This window comes from Phaseolus vulgaris, chromosome 10, assembly GCF_000499845.2.
Source record: "Phaseolus vulgaris cultivar G19833 chromosome 10, P. vulgaris v2.0, whole genome shotgun sequence".
Taxonomy (NCBI): Eukaryota; Viridiplantae; Streptophyta; class Magnoliopsida; order Fabales; family Fabaceae; genus Phaseolus; species Phaseolus vulgaris.
This window is the reverse complement of record NC_023750.2, coordinates 7,802,195-7,821,531: the sequence shown is the minus strand read 5'-3', so window position 1 is coordinate 7,821,531 and position 19,337 is coordinate 7,802,195. Positions and strand designations below refer to the sequence as shown.

General features: G+C 34.3%; 4 protein-coding genes across 4 annotated transcripts; all 4 read right to left on the bottom strand.

Moving 5' to 3' along the window:
* Window positions 1-3,096: 3,096 nt before the first annotated feature.
* Window positions 3,097-4,212, bottom strand: LOC137813659 (protein FAR1-RELATED SEQUENCE 2-like). Its single transcript, XM_068616029.1, has 3 exons — window positions 3,637-4,212; window positions 3,381-3,491; window positions 3,097-3,108 (listed from the first exon to the last, which is right to left on the bottom strand). The coding sequence occupies exons 1-3, from the start codon at window positions 4,210-4,212 to the stop codon at window positions 3,097-3,099; spliced, it is 699 nt and encodes a 232-aa protein (XP_068472130.1).
* A 9-nt stretch (window positions 4,213-4,221) lies between these two features.
* Window positions 4,222-5,019, bottom strand: LOC137813649 (protein FAR1-RELATED SEQUENCE 5-like). Its single transcript, XM_068616016.1, has one exon. The coding sequence runs from the start codon at window positions 5,017-5,019 to the stop codon at window positions 4,222-4,224; it is 798 nt and encodes a 265-aa protein (XP_068472117.1).
* Window positions 5,020-5,241: 222 nt separating this feature from the next.
* LOC137813642 (protein FAR1-RELATED SEQUENCE 5-like) lies at window positions 5,242-5,823 on the bottom strand. The gene has a single exon (XM_068616005.1). The coding sequence runs from the start codon at window positions 5,821-5,823 to the stop codon at window positions 5,242-5,244; it is 582 nt and encodes a 193-aa protein (XP_068472106.1).
* A 9,429-nt stretch (window positions 5,824-15,252) lies between these two features.
* Window positions 15,253-18,221, bottom strand: LOC137813636 (uncharacterized). The gene is made up of 9 exons (XM_068615993.1): window positions 18,040-18,221; window positions 17,323-17,915; window positions 16,717-17,004; window positions 16,190-16,608; window positions 15,839-16,038; window positions 15,710-15,757; window positions 15,613-15,664; window positions 15,459-15,524; window positions 15,253-15,318 (listed from the first exon to the last, which is right to left on the bottom strand). Exons 1-9 carry the CDS (start codon window positions 18,219-18,221, stop codon window positions 15,253-15,255), a joined length of 1,914 nt encoding a protein of 637 aa, XP_068472094.1.
* Between the last annotated feature and the right edge of the window lie 1,116 nt (window positions 18,222-19,337).

Here is a 19,337-nt window from a genome sequence, read left to right as displayed (position 1 = left end):
ATTGTTGAAAACATAGTCCATAAGGCACACCAATCAACTTAAAAAAGGTCGAAGAAAAAAGAAGAACGGAATTGGATATTATGAGAGTGTATAGAAGAACATAAATGTTGTTTAAATTGATCTCGAGCTTTTGAGTTTTTGGAAATCTATGATATTTGAACTACTATATAAATCTCTGCATTAGTAGAAAAGTTTGAGATCTTATACACATGAAAAAAAGAGATAAGCTCTTTAGTGAAGAGTTTGATCCTCAAGTTTTGAAAGGTATGCTGGTGGAGATCAACTCTTTATTTGAAAGCATTTTTTTGTTATATAAAGCTCTTTACTATATAAAGCATTTTTTTTTGTTATAGGAATCTGTTTGAAAATGTTATCATCATGATTGTTGAAATCACTTTATGAACTAAGCCAAATATACTATTCTGCTGACTTGGGGATTAAAAGGTTGTATTTTGTAAGATTACTATACTATGAAAAAAAAAGATGAATATGATTAGATTAAGATCTGTTTCTTCATTTTCTTTTGGTTATTCATGTTCAATAGGGAACTCATTTGTTAATATTTTGAGTCCATAAAACCTAAAAGTGACTAGTAAATGACATGAAAGAAAATGTTAGGAAATATACCAGCTAGACAAACTGAGATGACATGAACAAAATGTACTAGTGTTATCAAAGTTTCAATTCCTACAGAACAAGAAATACATTGCCCAAAACTGGATTGCAGCTTTACATTGTATAATGATGGTACATAAAGTCAACTTACTAAGATAAAGGCATTCCAAATAATAATCTCAGCTTCAGCTTCATTTGTTATCTAAAACACTAAGAATTAGTAGTGATTGAAAATCCATAAAAGTAGGCGCACCCAATACACAAAACATTGGGAAGAAAAAATGTAGGTATATCAAGACTCCAAAAAAAATTAATGATTCGTGTTGTTAGAATATGAAAATAAGAATAAATATATCAACACTTCCTTTTGTTTTTAGCTGAGGCACATTGAATGTATGTTGTGTATGCTTGATCTTATTTAATATATGTGTTTTAGTGTACAAGTATAATATAATGTTTGGAGGGTGTAATGTAATACTAAAATAGATCATTGGAAGTGGTTCAATACTTTAATGTGATGAAATTTTTTGTAGAATTACCAGTTTCGTATTGTTTGCAACATGACTTCAAGTTCAAGACAAAGTGATGGTGAAGAAAAGGACTTCAATGTAAGATTGGTTATATTGTAAGGTTGTTAATAGTTTTGTTATTTTTGAAATGCATTAAACATTAATTATAGTGTGCTTTGAATTTCTAGGTTAGAGTGAGACACACAGTGCAAACGGAGTACATTGTTAAAGTGAACCGTAGGTTGACTTCTTTTCAACGAGAAAGGATACAACAAACTCCTTTTAAGTGGATTGCTGAAGTAGAAGACATAATGCAAATATCAACTACCGTTCTAAGATAACTCTTAAGTAAATGGAATGGGAGTAAGCAAAGTTTTATGTTTAGGGAAAAATTAGTTCCTTTATCACTTATGGATATATGTGTGGGACTAGGATAGCGTGTTGGGGGGGAAGTTGTAAATTTAGAGGATGATACAGAAGGGTTGGTGAATCTGTTGTTTGACGGAGAGGACATTAATGTACGTAATATTATGAAGAAAATGATTGATGAAAAATTTAGGCTGAAACAAAATGTTGATGATTTTTGTAGGTTATACATTTTGCTTTCATTTATTGTTTTTTATTTTCCTAGGAGTTATAAGAATTTTTGTAGCTTTCCTTTTAGACTTTTATACAATTTAGATGCACTCCACATGTACAATTGGGGGGATGCAGTTCATGAATCAGTTGTTTTCAGTATAACTCGAGCTTCCAAAGTATATTACCAACAAAAGAATCCGTGTGAGATATACTCAGTTGGTTGTGTTGATGTATTACAGGTATGTTCAAAATTCAAAACAATGGGCGATATAATGTAATGTTCATAATTTTAAAACGAAGGTTTTTATTCACTAATGTTTTTGTGCAACAACTGTGGGCAGTTGAACATGTTGGGCTTGACAAAGTAAGAAATAATTCTCGTTTTCCTCGATTTTTGCAATGGTCGTGCGTAAACCTTCGATCAAGAAAGATACATGATGTTTTTTTATTAGCTGAGGTAGATTATATTGTTAACTTTGTGGTTGATAGTTTTGCCTTAATTTGTTTATCATAATAAATAATTTTGTATTTCAGATTTCATGGGAATGGCCCTTGACTAAAGAAGAACGAAGGCTGGATATTGTTATTGAAGCCGTACGTGTTAGTTCACATGAAAAACATGAATGTACTGGCCCTTCTTTTAGTGAATGGGAAACAATTCTTCAACAACATGAAGTTTCCCAATAGCAAATTATGGCCAATGACAAGAGGTTATGTGATCTGCAGAAGGAAATTAGAATTCTACAAGAACAAGTGCACAAAGTAAATAATTGGTCAGTAGTAATTCCTTGTGCTGAAGACCAACCTAGTGCTCGTGTTGAAGACAAAGTCAGTGCTGCTGAAGACATACCCCTTAATGGAATGAAGATATATACAATAATGTGTTCATTGCAGGGACTGTACTTAAACCAGTAAGTGAATATATAGTGAACTGATGATAGTTACCATTACTTAATTAACTTATTTAAGTCAGTTACTTTGAGCTTTTATTTTTTGTCCTGTTGCAGTGTTGTTGTTGACATCAAAAACCTGATATTGACTGGGCTGACTTGCATTCATTAAGTCCCAGGTCAAGAGTTAATGACATGGTACATTTCTTTCTATAACCTTTGATTTGTACTGAATTATAGTTTGTAAATTGAAATACTTACAATGTATTTTTAGGTTATGTTATTTGCAACTGGTTTCTTCATGCTTGATGAATATCATAGAACTGGAGGGATTGACCGCTTTTGCTTTAATTCTTTCTTTGCAGTAAGTCAACTGTGTGTACGTACACAATAAGACACCACAATTGCAAACTAAATAAAAATGCATGACGGATTGGTCACAATGTCAAATCCTTTGTTAATATCATTTCAAAAGTTCGAACTTGTAACGTTGTGATGTCACTTTAAACTATGGCCTGCAAGGAAATCAACATGCTTAAAGGTGTAAGTTAAGTGTAAAATAATTGTACTGGGTTCAACATAACACAAGAACAATTTTTAATGTACAAACCTATTCAATTCTGCTGCACTTGAATGCTGTCAATTATTTACACTATTATCTAATGATGTCAAAAGCGAAAGGAATCCTATTGAAGCTCCGATTGGAACCTACAATTGCAAACAATTTAATGAAGGAAGCGAAAACATTAAACAAACTTTCACACTTATAACAACAACAATAACTTACAAAAAGCCCTTCACTTGCATGTGTTATCCCAATGCATGTGTTCACATTCACTTCACTTTCAACACACACCCGAGAAGGAACATCTACAAAATTTCTTTGTTCATGCCTCTCCTATAAGAGAAACGAATAAATTTAATTCCAAAATAGTTGGCCTATAATATGTTTCACATATGTGATATTCCATTGCATTCAAAAATGTGATACATCAACTCGAAATTTAGATTGGAATGTGGACAAAGTTTGGCATTGCACTAACCGAATTACGCATAATGGCAACTTGGTGTGTACTAGATGAAGTTTTTACTCGAGGACCTCTCTCAGTCCATGACTTCTTTCGTGTAGATCGTGGACGTCCCTTTCTTTTAACAGCAATAGGGCTACGAACTTCCTTGTTCATGTTCAAAGTGATATGATTAGGTGATATCGGTGATGGAGGAATGCCAGACAACACTGGTTGGGTCACAATTGTAGAAGTTTGTTGATTATCCATGTGTTTGGCCAGAAAATCATCAAGAAGCTTATGTAATTGTTCTGTTCCACTTGTTGAGGCACTTGCAAGTTCAACTATATCATAAAATTTCTTGCACAACCCGTCATATCTATGACTTTGTGAATAATTATCTTTCATCCCTGATGAAGCTCTTATGTAGGTGTGTTTTCGACGAAGATTTTTACTCCATCTGCTCAACACATATTTCATTGGTACTTGTGCCACTTTTTCCTGTGCAAGAACAACCAAGCAGTGTCGACACAAAATTCCCCTAAACTCAAATAACAAGCATATGCAGGAAATATCAAGGTTCTCCCGGTTAAAAGACACTTCAAAGTTCATGTGTTTAGTTCATTCATTACAAAAGGGCTCTTCAACAACATCGAATCGACAACTTTGTCCCTCAGCAAGCACATTATGAGCAACACAATTCATTTTCAATCTAAATTCTACTTGCACTTCATTGAATTTGGCATATGTGTACTCCATTTGGAATTGTCTTTCGATGCTAGACTGGGACGTGCAAGGAATAACGGTATTCAACGAAGCAAAGTCTGCTTGACATTCTAATTGTGCTTTTTTTTGTAGTGCATTGTCATATTGATGTACAAATTGTTGGAGTGTGGTCATTGAATTGATATAGCCATCAAAAAAGGCGTTCATGCTCTCGCTCCTTTGTGTTGTTGACATCCCTGTCCAAAAGAAATTCTTAAGAAAACATGGCACCCAGTGTTGTCGTTCTTCGAATAGGGTAGTCAACCAAACATTGTTACTCAAATCATATGCAGTAATGAAATTTTCCCAGGACGAAAAAAATTCATCAACATTAGTGGACTCATACACTACGGTCTTCATTACATGTTTGATTTGTTTATATTGACCATAGCCTTGTAGCTTCTCAGGTATTTTCTTCATGATGTGCCATAAGCACCATCTGTGACTTGCATTAGGAAACACAAATTCAATTGCATTCTGCATTGCCCTACATTGGTCAGTCACAATGCCTTTAGGTGGCCTATTTGACATACATCGCAACCAAGTTTGAAAGAGCCAAACAAAAACATTTGTGTCTTCTGAAGATAGTAGTCCACAACCCAACAAAATAGATTGGTCGTGATGATTAACACCCACAAATGGTGCAAATGGCATGTCATATTTATTAGTCAATTATGTAGTATCAAAACATAGAACATCCCCAAAGCTTTCCCACGATGACCGACTTCGTGCATCGGCCCAAAAAATGTGACGGATGCGGTTATCAATGTCAAAGAAAAAGTGATGATTAAGCTCCCTCATACGAGAGAAATGAGTTAACAGTGCTTTCCCATCTCCTTCCTTTGCCAAAGCCCTCCTTTGTTTCCCGACATAGTTTCACACATCTCGTTTAACAAATTCTAGATTATCATAACCACCAGCTGCTGAAACAAACGACTGGAAACTCTTATTAATTTGTACCCCAGCATCGTCATTCATATCAAGCACCTTCTTTGTGTGTAAATTGATTCTTCTATTACCCCTAAACAACCGTGACTTTGTTGGACTAAGGTCATGTGAATGTTCTTCGTGCACAGACATAATATACCACTTTCCATTTTTTATCCCAACAGTTATTCGAGCTGGACATTCAATTCTTTGAGTTGGTTGGGTATTAACATCCTTCAGAATAGGCGAGACATATTTTCCGGCTCTTGCACACACCAACATGAAGTACCTTAGCTCTTTGTCCGGTCCTTTCTTAGAACTTCGTGTTCTGATGCCAAAACCCTTTGAAATGGCATATTGTTGATAAACTTTTTTAACACTATCAGCACTATCAAAACACATGCCCACTATAGGAACCAAATCATCATCATTATTAATTCCTTTGCAATTAACTGTGTTGGAAGTCTCACATTCTTCAAACAAGGATATCTCATCAAGGCAAATATTCTCCACTTCGTTAATGTTCTGCATTGTTAAAAACATTATTGGATGCAAGTATTAATATAGTACATTGTAAAATAAATTAAAGAATAATTTTCCACCTTGTATGTTATTCAAAGGATTCTCCATTTTGTTCAAAAGTCTACAATCTTTAAAACATTATTCTATGTAAGTATTAATATACTACATTCTTTACTAAATAAAACAACATTATCCCACATTGTATGATATTCAAAGTAAAATAAAACAAGGATGAGCTATTACTGAGATATCAAAACTGTAATAAATGGAAAAAAAATGACAAACCATGACTTTGGGTGGAGGTATTGAATGTGTAGGTGAAGAAGTATCCAAATCCATTGAATGCAACGTTTGAAAATGACGTTCACATTGAATGCAAAGGTTGAAAAGCACCTTCTTGTAGGTGTGTATTGAAAGAAAGTGTTAATGTAGTAAATGGAAGCATTCCACCACCGTCCTTGTTGTGGATATGTTATAAAGGAAGCACCTTCAACGAATTAATGGAGTCAAAGCAACGTAGTTATTGTACAGTAGTGATTTCAAAGAAACCCTTTTCCTTACTTCTCTTTGCCTTTTCAATCAATCAAATCATAGTAGTTCAAATGCATTAATGTGAGTTAATGCCAACACCTACCAACCTCGTCACACGTGCCTTTCAAAAAATAAGTACAAAAGTGCACATAACTAATGGTAATACCTTCACTAGAAAAGATTATTCGGCTACAAATAAAATAATAAAAATTTAATAGTAATTATACTTGAAAAGAAATCATACATTATTAATAAAATAATAATAATTTAATTCAATTTAATAAACACTTCACGAAAAACTTCACTGATAATGAAAGAATAATAAAATAATAATGTAATATGAATTCAAAAGTACTTTACGTAAAAATTTCATTTTCCATATTAATAAAATAATAATAATTTAATATAAACTTATGACAATATATACTAATGACCATGTGCCAAGTTCATAGATTTTAAGCAATTCCTAATTTTCTATCTTCTAACATCAACTTCATACAACATTCATTCTTCGAGAAAAAAATTTCTAATGGAAGAATGGGAGGATCTTGATACTGATACAACTGATATTGCATCATTTATACGACAATGCAATTCCAACACAAATGTAATACCTGGACCTGCAGGTAATGTGCAAGTTGTTATTCTAAACCGCAACTCTGAAGGCCCTGTGAACACACAAGAATTTATAAATCACATAGGTGACGAAAGTCATCTGTGTGATTTTACCTCCAATCCATGGAGGTGGGCAGAACAATTTCTTCAATTTCATGGTAATGTTCATCTTCTTTGCAAATTTTGTGTTACACTTATAACCAAACTTATATTTTGACGTGATTACCTTGAAGGAGTAATTGATGGACATGATTGTGGCCAAATCTCATACTTGAGTGACATCAAACAATGAACTGTATTGCCATTGTTGACTTGTGTCATCAAATCTTGCCACCAGAACATAATAGGAGGCATGTCTATAAGTTTAAAGGTATGTTATGTACTATTGTTCTTCATGTAAAACTGATGCATTTCAAACTAAAATTGTGTTCAAAACATATGCATTACAGGATCCAAAAGGGATAGCAAGCGCAGGTGTTCACCAAAAAGTGTTAATTGATGGCAGAATTTGGAGCTAACATCGTTGTAGGATCAGTATTAGTCTTGAAAAAAGTACGTCATCTGAATCATATGTTGTTTAACACAATTTTATTTTATTTGAATTTATTATCATTTCTGCTTTTAGGTAAAGATATTTTCTTCGAATCCAAGAGTCTTCTATCTTCAAATAACAGTCAATAACATTGTTAAGGTATTTCACTTAAATGACATAAATTTACAATTTCTTACATTGTTGCAGTAACATATTGACAATAATTAGGTTTTCAAATTTGACATATGTCCACCAACTGAAGAACTAATTCGTGCTTCCAAGCCAGTCATACGCGTTCCACCCATTCTAGGTACATGTAGACCATCATAAGTTTACATAAGTGCAATTATGTATATAATGTCACAATTGTTATTTATATTTTCTTTGCCCTGTGTATTATCAGATGCAAAGTATTTAAGATTTTTGAATGAGGAAGAAAATCGCGAAAACAAAAGCTAAAGAGGTTGTTTATGACCATGCCTGCTTTCCATTGTATGACATGAAAATGCATTAGTAACTTTTAAAGTCATTGTATGAACATGATGCTTATTAATTATGTGAGTTAAAGTTTGAATTTCCACGTTTGCTATTTTATTAACTCCTACGACAACTTCCCTTAAACACTATCATAGATAAACATTTATCATAGGTTAACCATCCACCCACCTCCAACATGTCCATCAATTCATCCTGGTTCTCCAAAATACCCAATTAAAAAATTCCACAATTCGTGCATGGGGCAGAAAGTTATATTGGGATCACCACATACTGTGAGCACTATGACAGTTAAAAAGTAAAGCCTGGACCAATTTAAGTGAAATTCAGAAACAGTAAGTGTTGTGTGCAAAAATTATTACTCAAATCATCACTTATTGGTGCCCTCATCCCCACTTATTATGGATGAAAACCCAATGACCACCACATCACCAGTGACCAACTGGGAATGCAAAAATAACCTTGGGACCATCCACCCACCTCCAACATGTCCAACAATTCATCCTGGTTTTCCAAAATATACCCACTTAAAAAATTCCACAATTCGTGCATGGGGCAGAAAGTTATACTGTGATCACCACTTATGTACACAGGGATCACCACATACTGTGACCACTGTGACAGTTAAAAAAGTAAAGCCAGGACCAAATTAAGTGAAATTCAGAAACAGTAGGTGTTGTGTGCATAAACTATTACTCATATCACCACTTATTGGTGCCCTCATCCCCATTTATTATGGATGAAAACCCAATGACCACCACATCACCCGTGACCAACTGGGAATGCAAAAATAACCTTGGGACCATCCACCCATCTCCAACATATCCAACAACTCATCCTAGTTTTCCAAAATATACCAAGTTAAAAAATTCCACAATTCATGCATGGGGCAAAAACTTATACTGTGATCACCACTTATGTACACAGGGATCACCACATACTGCGAGCACTGTGACAGTTAAAAAAGTAAAGTCTGGACCAATTTATGTGAAATTCAGAAACAGTAGGTGTTGCGTGCAGAAACTATACTCATATCACCACTTATTGGTGCTCTCATCCCCACTTATTATGGATGAAAACCCAATGACCACCACATCACCCGTGATCAACTGGGAATGCAAAAATAACCTTGGGACCATCCACCCACCTTCAACATGTCCAACAATTCATCCTGGTTTTCCTAAATATACCCACTTAAAAAATTTTATAATTCGTGCATGGGGCGGAAAATTATACTGTGATCACCACTTATGTACACTTGGATCACCACATACGGTGAGCACTGCGATAGTTAAAAATGATGCATACAATTCCTTTGTCATAGCCAATAAAACAACATAAACATAAGACATGTAAATAAATATACAATTTTACTTTAACATCAAAATAAATATTAATAGACAATCAATCTGTAATGAGTAATATAGTAATGTTGCTAAATATTGTACTTGTTCAAATTATGAATATCATTTAAAACATAAAATATTTAATGGGTAATAGTACAATGTCCCGAAAGCATACTAAAATTAACAATAACACAATTAGTCATATACAACTACGAATGTTTCCTTCTTTTCCTAGAATACGTCATCCAAGGTGTTTTCAAAATAGGAGCCTTGACCCGAATTCTGGGTTCACGTTTCATGCGTGATATCATGTTACTTTCTTCATTTGGCACCTTTTCTTCATCTTTTTTATTTCCCCCATCTTGTTCATGTTGTCTTGCATCAATATCATTCAAGTCATTCATTTCCTTATATGTATAATCCACTGATAGCGGTTCAAGTACAGGTGAAGGACAATCTTCTAGAACAGACTTCTGCATTTCACTTATGCATAGCTTTAACTGCTTCACAACATTCTCAACATTGGTAATCAAATAATCATGTTCCTTAGCTCGATTAACCATTTCTGCGGTTTCTTTAAGCATTTTACCAACATCATATTTTGTTGGTTTGAGGATGTTATATGCCCGTCGACCTTCTTCAAAGGCTTCTTTTACAATTACATTCTCAAACTCTTTCTTGGACACAGGCAAATGAACAATAACTTTATTATGTAAATAACAGTGAAAACATAAATCAATGCATTACTACGTCATCAACAACAATACTTTCCTACATATTTAAATTAAAATGATGCCTTACCAAATTCTTTTCCAACGCATATGCAATTTCATGGTCCCCCAATGTAAAGTCCATCCAATTCAAAATTCTAGGAAATTTTATTCTTCTGGGATGCACTTTTGTCTTGTATGAGAACAAATGCTCCAATGCCCATATATATATACCATGAATATTAAAAATTTCAATCATGCTCAATAAAATATGAAATAAATTACGCATATGAACTAAATTATATAAACATAAACATTTCAAAGTACTTGTAATAAGTATACACATCCAACAATGTGGATATGTGATGGACTTGATTCGATTGTAATAGACATCGAAGTTGAACACAAACTATTTACTAATTACTCATAAACTAGTAAACCCCAATTAAAATTTTTGAGTTGCCCTAAATCATCCAAAACGCTAAACAACCCAGAATGAACAATACCCATTCTATTTGGTAGTAAAAACTCTGAAAGCCCTAACAATATGTACAATCTACAGAAGTCCTCAATGCAACCATCATTGTCAAACTTCATAATTTCATCAAAAATCATCTTGGCATTGACATTATTACTTTCCAATAAAGTCTTGGTATGACTTTCGTCTGCTGCTTTGTGCAAGTCTATTTTTTCTCCCACAACTCTCAACCCCAAACTTAAACAAACATCTACCAAGGACAATGGGAAAACTTCACACCTTATGAGGAAACTTTGTCTTCTCTCCACCCACCTAGAACACAACTCCCTAAGTAGGGTTCGACTCATTTTTACCTTGTCACCCAACAACATTACCCATGCAAATCGGGTTGATTGAATTAAACTCTTTTGTTCATCAGTTAACCTTTTATTCACTACACCCAAAAAAGTTGTCCTACAATAATGTCGAAACACCTACATATGAAATGGAAAAAAAAAATCATGAAAAACAAAAATCAGTGTGCGTTGTGCACAAATTATGATTTCGTTGAATCATACCTTGTGCTCCATAACCAAATCATCAACTTCACCTGCATCTCCCTCCATTATATCCTGGAAAAAAAAACATGTATTTATCCACCTAAAGAAACATTCATGTTTTATATATATAACTTCTGCCTATGTGTTGTCTGCCCTCACTATTTATCCACCTAAAGAAACAAGCTTTATTTCTTCTCTGTTTGTTTTATTTTTACCATACTTTACATGCATCGAATAGGATATGCTATTTTACTTTCCCTTCGTATAAATTAAGGAACCTAATCATATGGAGAGTTCCACAATTTCCTAGGTACAATTTTCTTTTTTTTCAATTAATTTATCTTGTACTAATATGATGATAATAATGATAATGTTGTACAAAAAACATGAAAGCAGTTTACTTCAGCAATCAACACTATTTCTAGGATCTCATGAACTTCCAAGCAACAGATAACATCCACAAAAACAACAAGAATTCCATAAATCTGATCACTGTTGTTTCTGTTTATAGGTGCAGAAAATACTATGCACGGATATAAAAAAACAGGCAAAATATAGAGTTGCACTAAATGTTTGATTTTATGTGCTGCTAGTTTATTACAGATTAAAGATGAGTTCAGAAATTATGGATAGTAAAAAGAATAACCAAAGCCAAACTTGGAAATTATAGGTAAATATATATATATATATATATATATATATATAGAGAGAGAGAGAGAGAGAAAGAGAGAGAGAGAGTTATAGTTATTCGAAGCTCAGATAATTTATCTGTTTCCTACTATTCTTTGTATGTATGTGTTTTATTTTTTTGTTTCCATGTCCTAGTTTCAAGTGAGATAGCACAAATAAACACGTTCTGTTTCTTGTAGTTTTATTCAGAACCAATCATGGACGAGGAAATATGAAGGCTCAAAGTAAACAATTTCAAACCCTAAGTGCGATATACAACAACAAAACTACAAGGAAATAATGTGCTTTGAGTTTAACCCCCTAGAGCTATATAACATATACAAAATGCACATATATAAAGTACAACATTTGTTTGAGTATTCAGAGATAAACACAATGGGTTATAAGTAATGAATAGAGGTTGTTAAAACAAAAATGTTTTCATCAAAGGAAGACTACAAAAATGTTTTCAACTTTCCCCTGCATTATGTACACTATGCACACATAATAAATTAAAAAGGCACATATAAAGTTTTCAAAACCAAGGCACCCACTCGTAGGCTCGACACAGCATCAGAAGATTACAAGAAACACTTCCAAATATTACAGTAGACAAACCAGTTCACACTTCAACCCATATGGTTGGTGATGAAGTCCAAAACTACTCAACTCATTGATTGGTTGTGTTAGCTGTAAAGCCCAACAATTAAAGAAATTCATACCAGGTGCTACTCTTAAAAGTAGTTATACAAAGTACACAACATGAATTCATAAATTCAAGAAAAAAAAGATAATAGAGAAAGTCATACCAGACGCTCTTAATGGAAGTTATAGAAACTACACAAGCTGAATTCATAAATTGAAGAATGAAAAGCCAAAGACAAACTCATACCAGGATCAATACTATGCAACACCTGACAATTCAACCCTCAGAATAAGAATAGCAAAACCAAGAGTCATGAAATTGTACTCACAAACAACTAGACTAAGAACAAAAGGAAAAAATGCAGAATTTCCAATGATATTACATTAAACGTTATTCATAGATCAAATTAATTCACAATAAACTACCAGAATGCACACATTCATTTCATCATGTTTCCCGTAATTGAAATTTGCAAACACCCATTTAACACATGATATAGCAATTTATTGCACAATTTGTATCTAACATGAAACTTAAACCATTAAACACCTTAAGAATCTTCACAAAAAGAGCATGGGAGACAGAGAAAGAGAATAGACAGGAAATCAGTACTTTTTCAACTCAATTTCAGCTAGGAAACTCACTAAACCAATTGATAAGTTAGCAATGATTTAACTAACTACCGAACTTTCAGTTTTCACCAAATCAATACCATTTAGTTCTACCTCCTATAACCTCCTTAAAACTAATGTCTAAGCCTCATAACTTCTAGCAGAGCATGCCACTTGTAATTATATTTCACCTCCTTGCTGGTTATTGATAATATTCAGTGGGCAATTACATAACAATAGGTAGAGTAAATAACAAAAACCCAAGTTCATGGTGTCGGTTTATCTTATTTTCAGGAATTATCCAACTACCAAATGTAAATTCAACAGTCTCCTTAATCATCCTCTTCCTTTTCAATTCCAAATGCCCTTCAATTACAAAGCTGGTGTCATTGTTCAGATAAAATTCACTAAATGAAGAATTAACAACAATGTTCAGTGTCAAAATGTGAACACGATACCAAGGATTTTCTTCATACGCCTTCTTCATTAAGCTACTTTTTTCCAAATTAAACCATGAAGGAATCAAGTGTTTCATTTCCATTAAAGACTATTTCCAGTCAAACCCTGCTGATGAGGCAAAATTCAGCAGCAAACCCTATCTTATCTAAGTTCAATAGTAGCACATACATTCTCCTAAAATAAATAAAAAAAATGTAACAAAATCAACTTTCAATTCTTAAGGTTTAAAAGATGAAGTTCTATCATCCCAGTTCCACAAAATTCAAAAAACATAAGCCTAACACCACCGATGAAACACGGAACAATCGGTCACTCTTGGTCAACCCATGTAAACAAGTACTAAACATTAACTATTGTTGCCAACGAAAAGTAAAAGTGAAAAGAACAATGATTGTGAAATTGGGGAACGGAATGATTGTGAAATTGGGGAACGCAATAAAATCCTAAACCCTAAACGAAAACTAACCTCCAAAGAAGCCCCCAAATCGCACGCACACCAAACGCCAACCCAGATTGAAGGCGCAATCTCCCACTGAATTGAAGGCGCAAGAATCTCCCAAAACCCAGCACCGCTCGATAAATGAGGAAAAGAAGCTTTCAGAAAAATGAATATACCCAGCAGCACCGCTCGATAAATTAGGAAGGAAAAAAACCTTTCGAAAGAACACATATACCTATTTTTATTTTGAGTACTAATATATTGAAAGCGCAAACTATGAAATTGAAGGCGCAACCTATGAAATTGAAGGCGCAAGCTGGTTTACGCTGAAACCCTAAACGAAAGAACCAAAATTTCATTGAAATAAAAAATCCCATTTTGTTTAACCTTATTTTTATTTATTTAAGGAAAAGACACATTTACCCTCTGCCATGTCATCAAATCTGCCACGTACTTCAGTTGTATACAAGCGGAAGATGTCAAACAATCATTTTCCTATTTTTATATGTTGTAATCATGAGAAGAGATAAATATTAAAAATGACGTATATTTATTTCTTAATATTAAAAAAATCAAATGTATATTCTTTTATCGGTGTTAAGTCTATTATATATATATAATATATAAAAGTAGAAATAATTTTGGATAATAACAATTATCAACATAAACTTCAAGAATATATACATGTTCTATTATTGAATGTAATCGTTATCTTAGTTGTTTATGTCTTTCGTATAGATGATAATTCTTGTATAAAGTTTGAAATATCTCTTAAATACTTTTTTAATTTAAATTTATTTTTCTATAAAAAATCATTTATTAATGATACTTCGACACTCTTTTGAAAAAGAAAATATTTTTCTTTTGAAAAATCACTCGTATGTACCACTTTAAAAAGTTCCAATTTTATCATCACGTCTAACACTCAAACCATTAATTTCTTCCCAACTCCATAATTAGTTTTTTTTTCTCTCTTCTTACTTCAATGTCCATTAATAATTTAATACCATTTTTTAAATCTAATTTTTTCTAACCTTACATAAACACTTACACCAAAAATCTTATGTTCTTTTATCAAACAAACAAAGGAAAAAAAATACAAGAAATGAGAGTCCTTTCTATATTCATCTCTTTTTTTTTTATCAGCAAAGAATAAATAAAATAAAATGAGACACTCCAGGGGTGTTCCAACCCTTATACAAAACACCCAAAACATGTTTCCTAGCACTCTACCAACTAAGGACCCAACAAAACATTACACTAGAAACCAAAATACTAAACCAACTCAAGATATAGAAACCCAACATATATTGTTACAACAACCCACCAAAGAGATCACACCCTCAATATAAGACGTACATCCAACAACTAAACAAGATCTTTGCCAGCAGGCAGAAGTGCCCTAACCAAGTGCCAAACTCGAAAAAACCGATCCTACAAGAAGGAAATGTAAACAAAAAATAGTCCACCAAAGAGATCACACCCTTAGTACATGACACAATATCCAACACCTAAACAATAACTTTGCAGTAGACTGAAGTACGCCAAATAACCAATTTCCAACATCAACAAACCGATCCTACGAGGAGAATACATAAATCAGATATATCTTGCAAAAAGCACACAACAACTTCCCAAAACTGGACATATCAATAACCAAAACACCACATATCAATCTCCCAAAGTTCAAACACCATAAAGATTCCACCACCAGACCGAGAAGCATACATCAAAAACACATCCTTTACCGCAATCCAGGAACAAAATCATCAACCCGACCCTGCCAAATAAAAAAGACCAAAAAAACCTGCACGACACACTATACCTTCCAAACCTCAATCCAACCTTGTTAGGTGGGAGGACCCGATGAAACCTGCACAAAACAAAGCCACTACTTCCAGGTCTGGGCAAAATCATTAATTAAAAAACCCAAAAAAAACAGTCTTTCAAATACCTCATACAACAATGAGGTTCCAAACACCAGTCTGAGTAGGAAAAAGTAGTCAATTTTTCTTTTACTATGACCCAAGACCAAGTCTTCCTTTGTACCACAGTAAAAACCTCCACTAGATCTACTCGCCCATTCTCAAACACAACCATATTCCTGTGATTCCAAATTTCACTTACAATACCTACCCAAATGCCCCCCAGCACCTGATAATAGCGTGTTTCAAGCCTATAGGTTTAAACATCCTAAAATGCATTAGTGCATCACAATGTAGAACCGAAGAATACCCCAGCCACTTGAGACACATACCCTAAATTCTCCAATAGATCCTACATTAAAAAAAAAAAAATGTCGTACCGACTCTTCTTCCACACCACACAGGGGGCACCGATCACTCATCAAAGGTAAACCACATCTCAAAAGATTGTCCTTAGTGGGAATGACATTACATAGCACCCTCCAAGCCGTAAATTGTGTCGAAGGTAAAGACTTTAGAGTCCAGAATTCCGTGAATAGTTCCTCATCCACTACAGACTCCTCCCCCAAGAGAATATTATAGGCTGCCTTCACAGAGAAGTTTATAGAAACAACATCCCTCCATAGCCATTTATCGGGCTTAAATCCACCCTCTCTTGTTAACCTCTTGTTATCCAACACGTGCATCAAAAGATCAACCAGACTGGATTCCCACACAAAAAGATTCCTTCTCCACCTCAGCTTCCACGACCAATTATTATTATTCCAAACCCCAACTTCTGAGAGAGTGCGACCAGTATCTAAAAAAATCGAAAAAAGCCTAGGTAATTTATGCAATAAAGGAACGTTGTCCAACCATTTATCCTCCCAAAGCCTGATTTCTTTCCCGTCCTCTACTTCCCACTGACCTCTTTCTTCAAAATCATTACCCCACTCCTCTAAATTCCACACCTTTCTAAGGTCCCTCCACCAGATTGAGTCCTTACAACTTTGGCCATGAGATCTTAATCCCCTCCACCCACCATACTTAGAATCTAGAATATCCTTCCAAAAAATTCTCTCTTCAGACTTAAGTCTCCAAATCCATTTCCCCAGAAGAGCCAAGTTAAACTTACCTATGTCAATGACCCCTAATCCGCCTTTATCTTTCGATTGACAAATCTTATCCCACGCCACCCAAGCAATTTTCCTGTTCTCTGAACCTCAATCCCACAAAAAGTTCTTTTGTATCCTTTTCACTTCCCTCACCACAGTTGTCGGCATACAAAATAGGGAAACATAGAAGAGCGGTAAAGACGTAAGCACCGATTTGATAAGATATACTCTGCCTGCCAAAGAGAGGGATTTCCCTTTCCACGCGCTCAACCTACTCCGTAACTTAATGAGAATTCCTTCCCAAAAGACACATCTCTTATGATTCCCGCCTACCATCACCCCCAAGTAACTGAAAGTTGCCTTCATAATATCGCAATTAAGAAAAGCGGCGAAAATCATCGTCTGATTAATATTCACACCCACTACACCAACCTTACTCTTGGAATAATTAACCTTAAGACCAGAGGCAAGTTCAAAGCACTTCGGAATAGCCTTTAAAGTCAGAACACCTTGGATTGAGGCTTTACAGAAAAATAGGGTGTCGTCTGCATATTGCAGCATACTCACCTTTACTCGCTTTTTCCCGACCTCAATACTTTCTACTAACATTTTTTCTTCCGCCTGTCTAACTACCCCTGCAAGTCCTTCAGCCGCAATTAGGAAAAGGAAAGATGCTAAATGATCCCCTTGTCTTAGGCCCTTCAAAGGTTCAAACTCAGTTGTTGGACTTCCATTTACCAAAACAGGTATTGAGGAAATTTCTAAGGAGTTTTTTATCCATTCAATCCACTTACCACAAAAACCCAATCTTCCTAGCATGTAGTAAATAAACTCCCAACTTACTGAATCATATGCCTTTTCATAATCCACCTTAAACACCACGCATTCTTTCTTTTTCCTCTTTACCTCCTCAAGGGTCTCATTAGCCACTAACACACTATCCAACAAACCCCTTCCTTCAGAGAAAGCAAACTGCCTAGGATCAATGACTTTGTTTTGCACCCTTTTCAACCTTGAAGAGAGGATTTTAGAAATAATTTTATACACACAGCCCACCAAAGAAATCGGTCTAAAATCATTCAGTTCTTGTGGATTTCCAACCTTTGAGACAAGGGTAATAAAGGAAGCATTAGTACCTTTCGGCCAACTTCCACCCCTCTGCAAAACTTTGTACCGCTCTCACAACATCTCCTTTTAAAATGTCCCAACAAAATTTTATAAAGCCAAAATTAAATCCATCTGGTCCAGGACTTTTGGAGTTGTCACAATTCCAAACTACCTTCTTAACTTCATCTTCAGATATAATTCCAACCAACATTTCATTATCTTCCCAAGATATGCTCTTAAACTGAACATTATCCAATCTAACCAGTTGACTTCCCCCCCCCCCCCCGAATCTGCCCTAAAAAATTCCTTCATGTTTATCAAGAGTGATCAAAGGCATTGAAGAATCCAAATCCAAGTGTTTGATGCAAGGCTGAAGTTGTTGTTGTCTTTAGGATAGGATCTGGGTAGTTTATTTGTGTAATCCACTTTTTATTGAATCTAAAGCTAAAGTGTTTTTAAAATCTTTTAAGATTAAAGTGTTTTTCAAAACTAAGTGAAAAACAACCTGTTGTTTTGTCGAAACAACTGATTGTTTTACTCTTAGGTGTTTCTGAATATGTTGAAAACTGTTTTGGTTCGTTGACTTGCTGACAAACCAAAACAATCGATTGTTTCATGATTTCAATCGATTGTTTGTTTGAAAAACCTAACAGAATTTTGTTTGTTAGTTGAGTGTGCTTTAAATGATTTTCAACTAAATAAAATGCTTTGACCAATCTTTGAAAGCTATAAATAGTTTGTTTATGTTTTATAACAAACAAGAAAAACATATTTGAGTTTTTCATTTGTGAGAGATTGCTTTCAAGTTTTTGAACATTCACTTTTCAGCTTTGGTTTTCTCAAGAGAGAGTGGAATAGGATTACATTTGTATTGATTTCAGATTGTTCTGTAAACAAGTGTAATTCGTTCTGAATACTTTGTAATTTCTGGTGTTGTAGCCAAGGAGTGTTGTGTGCTCTTGAGATTGTCAAGATCAACATTCTTGGTGTGTGATGTGCCAAAGGAAGTGTGTTTCTTGAAGGTTTCAAGGTCACTCTTTTGGTAGTTTTGTGTGTAATATGTATTGATTGCTTTGTGGATTGCCTAGTGGCTTTTGGGGACTGGATGTAGCTCTTGGTTTAAGAGTGAACCAGTATAAACTGTTTGTGTATCTCTTTCTTCCCTTAAAATCATTTAAATTCAGTTGTTATTGCTTTGCTGGTATAAACAACTGATTGTTTCGAAGAAACAACCGATTGTGTTTCTGGTGCTTTGCTGTTTTGTGTTTTATATCTTGGCTAACTGAAGTTTTGATTGAGTTTCATACAAAGGATTTTGTTTTAGCTT

Bases quoted from the DNA above. Each gene is read 5' to 3' on its own strand.
- LOC137813659 (XM_068616029.1), bottom strand. From the start codon at position 4,212: ATGAACTTTGAAGTGTCTTTTAACCGGGAGAACCTTGATATTTCCTGC. The intron at 3,492-3,636 runs GTTAGTGCAATG...TTTCTCTTATAG, and splicing joins TTGCCATTATGCGTAATTCG to GAGAGGCATGAACAAAGAAA.
- LOC137813649 (XM_068616016.1), bottom strand. From the start codon at position 5,019: ATGCCATTTGCACCATTTGTGGGTGTTAATCATCACGACCAATCTATT.
- LOC137813636 (XM_068615993.1), bottom strand. From the start codon at position 18,221: ATGTTGGTTGGAATTATATCTGAAGATGAAGTTAAGAAGGTAGTTTGG. The intron at 17,005-17,322 runs GTGTGAATATTA...ATTGAGGTTCAG, and splicing joins GAGTAAGGTTGGTGTAGTGG to AGAACAGGAAAATTGCTTGG. The intron at 15,525-15,612 runs GTATGCTTCTCG...TGATATGTCCAG, and splicing joins GTAAAGGATGTGTTTTTGAT to TTTTGGGAAGTTGTTGTGTG.
- LOC137813642 (XM_068616005.1), bottom strand. From the start codon at position 5,823: ATGCAGAACATTAACGAAGTGGAGAATATTTGCCTTGATGAGATATCC.